This window comes from Crocodylus porosus, unplaced genomic scaffold, assembly GCF_001723895.1.
Source record: "Crocodylus porosus isolate Cpor-Errol unplaced genomic scaffold, CroPor_comp1, whole genome shotgun sequence".
NCBI classification, from domain to species: domain Eukaryota; kingdom Metazoa; phylum Chordata; order Crocodylia; family Crocodylidae; genus Crocodylus; species Crocodylus porosus.
Window position 1 is genome coordinate 54135517 of NW_017728947.1, and position 9436 is coordinate 54144952.

The window sequence follows — 9436 nt, forward strand, 5'->3', positions numbered from 1 at the left end:
CCTAGTCAAGGCCCTAAGGGGAGGGGCCCCTGGTGCTTCCTGGACACCCCCCAAAGGACCCCATTGGAAGGAGGGCTATCTTGTGCCATGGGTCAGGGACTATATTAAGGAATAGATGTTAAGATGGTTCATGTTTGCATCTTACATTCTGTAATTGAAATGTCATATTGTGATGTTGTAAATAGTGTTATTTAGGGTTTGACCTTGGTTATTGGGTAGTGTTCACTGTGTAAATATATGTATATGATATTTAGTTTTATGTTTATGTATATTATAACTTAATAAATTGTATATAGTTAAGAACTTTGGGCTTGGCCTAACTCTAAAGAGGCAAGAGGGATCTGCTCGAAATTCTGGCATCCCTCTCACAGCACCCCCTTCTGCCTACCTATCCCATTCAATTGAGAATAGGGCACACCCTTGTGTACCCAGGTTACACATATATTTGTATAAATGGTGACGTGCATCAGCACTGTGAAAATGTCAGTGGTGAGTTTTAGTTCAAAAGCGTGCTGCCGCCATTTTCTCAGCACCTACGTGCATTTTGCCTTTTATACAAATGCATGTGCCGTAGCACCAGGAGCTTTTAAAAGCACCCGACATCGTGGCACAAGCATGTGTACTGCCAAAAAATGCTTAATGAGCATTAGTTTAATATGCACTAAATTTAAGCACACTTAAATTCACGTGTAGACAAGCCCACTATGATTAAAGAGAGAGCCTCACCTAGGAGCAAGGGTTAGATTTTATGTCAGACAGCAGGGGTTTTCAATCTTTTTTGGTTAGTGTACCCCTGGCGGCTGGTCCAGAAGTGGGGAGTCCTCCGACAGCCAGTCAAGAAGCAAGGGGGGGAGAAGTCCCTCAGCAGCCAGTTGAGGAGTGAAACCGGAAGTCCCGGCGGCTTCTCCAACAAACTGCCATGTACCCCATGAGGCCTTCCAAAGTACCCCCGGGGGTACACATACCCCCGGTTGGCAACCCGTGCCATACAGCATGCAGCACTCCTGATTTGTCAAGGAAGGTAAAATGGAGGTGGCATATAAGGATTAAATATTCACAGCTTGTCCTAGATTTGTAAACCTTTAGTTGTTAATAAAACATTAGTTTGGTTCGTTTCCCAAAGCAGTTTATTCTCCTGTTAGCTGTCCATATTTGTTCCACATGTAAGATTATACAACTGTTACTTTGCTTTATCCTGATCAAAGGTTGGAAATAAGCAACTTGCAGTCAGAATCATAATGCTGTCATGAGTTTTACATTTGTTTTAAACATCTGCTGACTTCTTGTGAATGGTGGCATCTTAATTCACTGTCTTTTTTGCACGACTAAGGATTATTTTATTAACTGGATTTTATTAATGATTAATCTTGCAACTTTTACATTTCAAAACAGCGTGCACCTTCAGAGGAATTGCAGCCAGTTTAATAAAAATCTAAGCTCTTGACCATTCAGTAATTTTCTAACTTACCCTTAACTTTCAAACCATTCACAAAGTATTCAAATCATCCCAGATGTGGCTGTAAAATCCTAAAATATTCTGCACTATCCTTTTCTCCATTAGATAACCCAAGGTAACACATTTTCAAAACTGGTCCAGTTTATCTTGGAGCAGAATTTTTTTCTTCCTGTGAAAGGCTATATTTTAGTTCTGTTCATACATTTCCCTTTCTCTTTTGTATGTAAGGTTATCTTTCCTGCTCCTTGCTGAACTCCTCTCTCACAAAAGATCTGACAAGAACCAGGTAATTCATGGCTGTTCAGGCACAAGCAATGGTACAGTGAGAGTCCCAAGGTCAAAACTTTGATCCAAAAAACTCCTTTATTACCTAGCCTTCACAGTACTTACATTCAGTACTTGCCTTCTTGTTTATTTTGAACATTTTCTGAGAAATTAAGAGAGTTCTACTTCTGCACATGCTCAGAACTGAGCATCTTCATGCTTATTTCCTCCCTCAGCCCAATCGGACATCAAACCTACAAAGGTATTTTTCCACCTAAGTCCTGTGAAAGGGCTGATGTGGCAACCATGCTCAGAGCACACCACTACAATCAAGTTCCTCAAAAATGTACTTGTAATTACTTAATTCTAATACACAGCTGAAAAAGGAGTAGGAGGTGGTAGTGCTATTATCACCCTACCTTTTATTTATTAACCTACTAGATAGAGATGTCTCTCAGGAAGTGGGAGATATGGGTTTAATTGCTTCTTCAGCCTGAGGGTGCTCAAACCCACATCTGTTTCCAGGAGAGTGCCCTAAACCACGAGGCTTTAGGCTATTCTGGGTGAGAGGGATTCTTCCACCCTTCCTGTAGAAGCTGTGTCACTATGCAGCCAAAAATGCAGAAGTCACGGGAGCCAGAAGGAGAGGACAAGTAGGGTGGAGAATCCCTCTGTAGCTGGAGGATTGGTAAGATATTCAGGTACAAGGATGGAATCCAGATTCTAGTCTCTGCTACAAGGACTGTCCATGCAGTTTACATTTAAAAAGATATATCTTACAATGTAAATGATCAATGCATCACACACTTAGGCACCAGTTAGTTATTCTATGTCATAACTTGCCCTGGTAAAAGAGAGTCCAACCATACCATTTCCTAAGAGTAGGATACAAGATTGGATCACTTACTTTCAGCGTGAACAATCTTTTTCTCCAGAACAGCCTCGGAGATTAAGCATCTGCTGGTTCACAACTGAATTTGTCACCCCAATCACTCAGGAAACCTGGCTTCAGTAGTTTATTAAAAGAAGTAACACCATAGATCATGGTTCTTAATTTAGATCTGTTTCTGGCTGTTTTGTCTGACTACAGCTCTAAAAGGGTGTTCCCTACCTGGGAAAAGTTACTATTTAGCCATCCATTTGTATGGTAATTACCAACTTAATAGCTAAGAGTCTTATTAATGAAATAGCTGCTACATTCTCTCTATCATAATAATGCATCACTGGTAAATTTTCTTTAGCCCAGCGCACAATTTTTCTCAACTGCTTCTTATGTTTGCAGATAGGAACAACTCTGAAAACGTGATTTTAATCTTTGCATTGAATGCATAGATGAATGAAGTATATGATTACACACCAGAATTAATGGTAGAGTAAGCTATAATAAACAAAGCTAACTGTGTTAGTCTGAAGAAGGTACATCTCTATCTTGCTTTCTGCATATAATAAACAGTAAGAAGATCTTCTAATAGTATCTTATATTTCTAAAGAGCCTTTTAGACTGAGCAGTCTCAAATCACTTCACAGATGGAAAGCCTCTTGCATAAATCTACGTACAGGAATATTTATAACTGCAGTAGAATTGCACCCACTTATCGTATGACAGATGCACGCATTACGTCATTAAGTCCACTGAAGTCAGTGGAATTTACTGAGATGTAGACCGGTATAACTGACAGCAGAGCTTAATCCACTTAAACACTCTAACTGAATTGTCTCTAACAACATTAATCATTTTTCTTGAAAAAAACTGAAAGTGATTATTATTAGAAAATACACACCCTCAAAGACTGAAAAACATCAGGGTCATCCTGCTGCTTCCCACTGCTAGCTGGCTAAATGCTTCCTTAGAGCAGTCCTTGAAACAAACGCAAGATTCAGTTCTCGTGATCTCCTATTAGCAGCACATCTCCACCTCTCAGAGGACCCAGAGTGCATTTTTTGAGACTTGCTATATAATTCCTGAATAGCCAGGTCTCTGTCAAATTTTAAACACAGGAAACCTTTATTAGTTTTCATACCTTAAGCATTGCAGTCTCTGTGATTGGCAGGATAGATGGGAAAGGTGACACTTGATCAGAAAGAGCTATTGTGTGCTGGCCAACAGGCATGCCCACAGCTCGTCACTCACTGTTAAATACTGTGCGCTGCATGACAGGTTTAATTCATGCAGACTCTGAGCTCCACCCTCTCTAACTCCTACATTTCAAAAAGCATATTCCTTCAATGCATCTCTTATCCAAAAATGCCCACCCATAAGAACCTCAATATCTTCTTCCCTGAGGGAAGAAGACAAACAGCAGTATCAAACACTGACCTCTCAGACGGCAGGTGACCATTTCCATATTCATCAGGGTGAATCCCAACAGTGCCACTCTCTACTGAACTTGCAGAGGTTTATGGCCAAAAGGCATGTCTACTTACCGGGAGGATATGAGCTCAGCACCATATGACATCTACTAAATATCACAGCTTCTGTTAGGTGATTGAAAATCTTCTGAGATGCTGCAAGCTCTGGTGTTTAAACTTTTGGAGACAGTCTGTACCAGCTTAGGAACAACGCAGTACTTCTGTGGCATTCAAGGAACAGGCTGCTCCTTCCTGTGCTCAGGGTGGAGTTAAGGCAGGCTGGCGCCTTTGCTTTATGCCCTAGAAAATTCCCAGCCAGTAAAATTCCTAATCTACACTTACCTTATGGATTCTTTATAAATGCCTCCTATGGCAAGTTTCTTTACCTGTCTAGCTCAGCACTCAGGCTACTCAATATTCCTCTCCATGTTATGGACACTTCCACCTTTTTGACCACTATAAAAATCAGACTTGAGAGATAATTTCTGGTAGTAGGTTGACAGTGCGGTACCTAGGGCAGCTTATGAATAGGAGGGAGGTTGATGGTGATGGTGTGTTTGCCCATTGTGACAGGACTTAATACACAGCTCCTGACTACTTGAAATATGAATTAGGGTACAGATGTGACATGATTACTATGGAGTAATTTATCCCAGATTTTACTTGACAGTACATTTACTACATGGGAAGGAGTAGACACATAAACAGCTTTCCCAAACTGACTGCCAGCAAGAGTGCATCTAGGATTTTGAAAAAGGAGTGAAGTCATGATCAAGCCCTTCACGTCCATGGCTGAGAGAACATGGTAAGCACTGCTGCCTGACCAGTGACCACCCAGCTCAGGAACTGGGGCTGTGCAGTTCAGCCACAGCTTGGCTGCCAGTAGTGTGTGCTATTACAGTGCCTGGAAATGAGGCAGTTCAGAAGCCAGTTTACACAGAGCAAATGGGTACTCAGATTGAACTGACTAGGGGAGCAGACACACAACTGGTATACTGGTATAACACCCCACCTTCTGAGAGGTACCTTTTCCATAGAATGAAGTGACTTACCCTAGTGTAAAGCTCCGTATTGTACATTTGGTGCACTTTTTATTATGAAGTAGTTCATTTACTCTGTAGCAAACATATTGTTTGTCCACACCTCTTGTTACATAGTAAAAGGGGCTGTAACTATAGCTTTGAGACTATAGCTTTCATAGCATCTGACAAAGCAAACTGTTGCTGCCAGAAGCTTACCTCTCTCTAAATTAGTCTATAAGACACCACTTTTTTTTCTTTTTTCATTTGGCTGCTAGACCTAGGTCCCATCATAATAAATTAGATAACAGAAATCTGACTTGCAACTACCTTGGTCAAACCCATTCTTTGCAGTTTCAACTGGCTTTCTATTTGGTTGTACCTCCAACTCCCCAGTGTCTTCCACTCAGCCTTCCCCCTGCTACTCTCATTCCCCACCCCGCTTTTGTTTCTTTTTAGTTTATCTTCTCCATGCTACCTCAAGGAAAAAAAAACACTGAATGTGCTTCTTGTCATCACCTTGTCCATTCTGCCTTTTATTATTATATATTGTGTCTTGTCTATTTAGACTGTGAGCTCTTTGGAGCCAGGCATTTTGCTGGTATAATACCTAGCATGATGGAGTCCTGTTTGACAGGGTCAAAAGTACAGCTGTAATGCACATGACTAACAGTAATAAAGTAAAATGTGCTAAAGACCAAGGATCAAAGAGTGTGTTTTTTTAATGTAATACTTTTACCTCCTGGAGATTTAAGCATAATGTTTGTAAATTCTATCAAAATGATGACTGATGATCTTTTTTGTGTCATTCTTTCACACAGTGAGATAGGAACCAAAAGGAGAATTTAAATATTTACAATAAAAAGTTGCACACTCCATGTCAAGTGTCACAAGATAATGTCCTGCAGCTGAGATACAGCTTAGCTGAACTACACATGATCTTGCCAGATCCAGAAAACCCCTCCATTAGTGGGCGTAAGCAGAGAAAGACCCCAGGCACTGTGTAGTCCCTGTGAGCTACAAGGCTCAGCCTATGGTAAGCAGACAGAGTGCTGCCAGTGAGGGATGAGATATGAATGCACAAGTGCTTCATGTTTTTGAAGACTATCACTAGATTAAGTGTCTGGCTGTTGGAAGGTGCTAGTGGTAGCACCCATCCAAAACTCCCCATATTGCACTGTGGGATGGAGCTCCATCCCCTTCCCCCCACAAAAAAACAAGCCATGGAAGATACTTACCCATTAAATGGAAAGGAACATCTGTTTATCCTAAGTGTCCCTTTAAACATCTTCCCTGCCCGCTACCCCACGCCATGTCCTTTCACTCTCTCCTAAATGCCCCTTGTAGCTCCCCATGTTTCTCTTTTACCAGTCAAGCTCCCTTCTCCACTGGCCAAATTCCTCCTTCCTTTCCCATCTTCCTTTCTCACCTTTGCCTTGAAATGTCCCCCTGACCCCTCCCCAGGGGTCCTCCTACTTACCTTTACAGTAGGCTGTGAAGAACTTCTCGCTTACCTCAGAAGTCACCTTCTCCAGACCACATTGCTGCACTCAGACAGGTGTAGGTTTTGTCTTACATGAGAGTCAGCTAAGCAAGACATTGCTTACATTAGCCCATAGCTAAGCAAGATGTTTGGGGAGAATAAAACATATCAACAAAAAGAAACAGGATGATGCACCTAAGAGTGATATATGCCCTTTGCTGGATGTTGAGCATGGCATGAGCAGGAACAAGATTGGAAGTGATATCGAGGTTTATTCGTTTTCCAGATGAGAAAGTTACTGGACTGCTTTAACTTGAGAGACATTGGAGTTGAAACAGAATCTATAAGAAGCAGCAGAGAAGCTACCAGGGGAGCAGTGAGTGCAGGACCTCCCAGTGTTGCAATGGGACACTGAAGAAAAAAACAGAACATCGTCACATTTGCTCTGCAGTGACATCCTCTACATTGTTCTGATAGTTAACTTGTGATGTGCTTGCTGCTTTCACAGACCCGAGGAAGGGCATTTTGTACCTGATTGTCTAATATTTCTCTCAACCATAAGTCGGTCCAATAAAAGATATTACCTCACCTCACCTCACCAATCTTGCATCTATTTAAGCCCTGTTAACAACGACAGGACTATCTCTGCAAAAAGGGGCTCTGAAGATGGGACTCTAAGCAGAGTAGGGATATTATATAGGCTACTGAAATTTGTTCATCTGGGGACTCAAATTAATTTAAAATAAATGTTTAATGTTTGAATGCCTCAGACTGTGACACAACAAATGGAGGTGCTCCCACAGCAGAATGAACATAGGAACAGATTTCATATACTGGAGCTGTAGCATTTAGTTCATAAAATTCAGTAAAAGAATTACAAGATGTAATGATTTACCTTTCTAGCTGAAGGCAGTCATGCAGATAAATGATTTGATAAATGATTTGATAAATGATAAAAGATGCTTTGTCCGTACACAAAATGTCATGTTCTCATCAAATTCTCAGTACATCGTACGCCCATGATGACCTTTCCATTTCTAGATTCTCTCTTTGATGTCAGAATACTTGTTTTTTTAGGACACCCATTCTCAACCATGCCACAATAACCTAGGGTGCCATAAGATACTTTTAAGGGTGCTGTGCAACACTGGCACCATTAGATGTGTAAACACCTACAAATAATTCACAACATAAACCCAGAGATTTCAAATCTATAGTGACAAAAACAATTTTGACCTATTTGTGCTCTTTCCAAGCTTTTTTTCACAGAAGAATTGCTGTATTAGTTTTCTGTAGTCAAAAAAGGAGTGAAAGCTAAGAGCTGGCAGTCTCTGAGGGGTGCCTTGAGTATAAAAAGGTTGATAACCACTATTCTAGTGGTTCTGATAGTCTGGGGATACGGGCAAAGATTACACACAATGAGTTGCTATGGTTGCCAGCCATGTATTAACATAATGCAATATACAGACAAATGATATTCAGAAGCAGCCATGTCAGTAACTGGTTACAAACTGAACTTAAAGCAATAATAGAGAGATGCTTGCATTTAGTTATGCTGGAACACTGTAGCTACAGCCTCCTAATGTCTTCATTTCCCTTGACATACACTGTAGATAGATACCAGGTTGCCCTGCATCTCATTTGGACATAAACTTCTGGAGGATCCCAGAATTCGTGATGTAAGTATAGATGAAGGGAAACACGAGTTTCTCCACCTATTTAAAATGCTCACGGCAAAAATTCTGAGGCAGGTGCTCTGTTTTGAAGATGGGTTCGAGCAGGAGTAACAAGAATAACCAATCAGCCCTCAAGGTTAGTGGTTAACAACCCATGTATCCAGCAATGAAAATTCAATAGCATCCCAAGTCAATAAAGTGGTGAAAAACTGCATTAATACCAGGATCACTGTTTGGACATTTACAATGACTTAAACCAGGGCTAACCAGCTGGCCTTCCAGGGGTAAAAATACAGCCCCTGGGCTCCTAACCAGCTACTGGTCCCCCCACTACCCTTGCTTCTGCAGTGGCTGAGTTCTCCAGGCTCTCCCTCCCTCCTCCAGCTTCTGCTTCTTGAGCCCACGCCTGGGGACACTAGGCCTAGCAGCAGGAGGATGTTGCATGTGTAGCAGAGGAAGACCCAGGGTGCCCACCTGGCAAGAGAGGGGTAAGTCTGCCCATGCTGTGTACACATGAGCTGTGTACACTGCTCATGCAGTGGAGGAGCTGGGCTGCTTGTGGAGGTGAACTGGAGCTGGTAGGGGGACCTGCACTGCCTGCAATGGCAAGAGAGGTGCTGGTTTGCTGTACAGCCAAAAGGGAGGCTGTGCTCCCCACACAGCAGAGGAGAGTCAGGCTGCTCACACCAACTGCAAAACAAGAAGCAAGCCGTTCACTTAGCCTATGGGACAAGGGGGGGAGTCAAATCATTTCCAACATCCATAAAGCTTGGGAAAGCCAGACTACCTGTGCAGCTTGGGGGGGGGGGATGGGACTCCAGGGGGAGGCACCTACAGAGTGACCAAGGGGCACCTCCATGTGACCAAGAGGTCTGTGGCCTGAGGAGTGTGCATCCCCCTCACACTGGTCAGAAATTGGACAACCCTGGCTTAAACATTTCATAGTTTACATTGTTCATTTCCACCTTCTATCACAGTTCATGTACACATACTTTGCATTTTCTGATGAGCACAGACATTTCAGCCTGAAACAAATTGTACCTAAGTCAGTCATTGATGTATGTAACAGAACTTCTGCAAAATTTCATTTCTTGGGATAGAACCATCTTTGAGGTAGAGAAAAAAGCATCAGTGCACTTTATATCAGCCACAGAAGTAGATGCCTAGTCACAGGAGACAGGGACCAGGG

At 42.1% G+C, this 9436-nt stretch overlaps 1 protein-coding gene and 1 long non-coding RNA gene across 6 annotated transcripts in view; one reads left to right on the forward strand and one right to left on the reverse strand.

Annotated features, from left to right (window-relative positions):
* Nucleotides 1-6483, reverse strand: part of LOC109321068 (cytosolic phospholipase A2 delta-like) — a 50085-nt gene extending 43602 nt beyond the window's left edge. The window contains exons 1-2 of one of the 3 annotated variants that reach the window (XM_019551370.1): nucleotides 6478-6483; nucleotides 3742-3791 (exon numbers count right to left, since the gene is read on the reverse strand). In XM_019551370.1, the coding sequence (XP_019406915.1) occupies nucleotides 3742-3791; nucleotide 6478 (51 nt within the window). In that variant the 5' untranslated portion in view covers nucleotides 6479-6483. Of the gene's footprint in view, nucleotides 1-3741; nucleotides 3975-6477 lie in introns of those variants that run through there. The other 2 variants (XM_019551369.1, XM_019551371.1) reach the window with 2 other exon arrangements.
* On the forward strand, nucleotides 1257-7164 carry LOC109321072. 3 transcript variants are annotated; one of them, XR_002103967.1, is made up of 4 exons: nucleotides 1257-2408; nucleotides 4740-4874; nucleotides 5910-6124; nucleotides 6858-7164. It is a non-coding gene; the product is annotated as an uncharacterized LOC109321072 (long non-coding RNA). The 3 variants fall into 3 exon arrangements; XR_002103965.1 differs by having other exon boundaries at nucleotides 1258-2421; XR_002103966.1 differs by lacking the exon at nucleotides 4740-4874 and having other exon boundaries at nucleotides 1273-2421.
* The last annotated feature ends 2272 nt before the right edge of the window (nucleotides 7165-9436 follow it).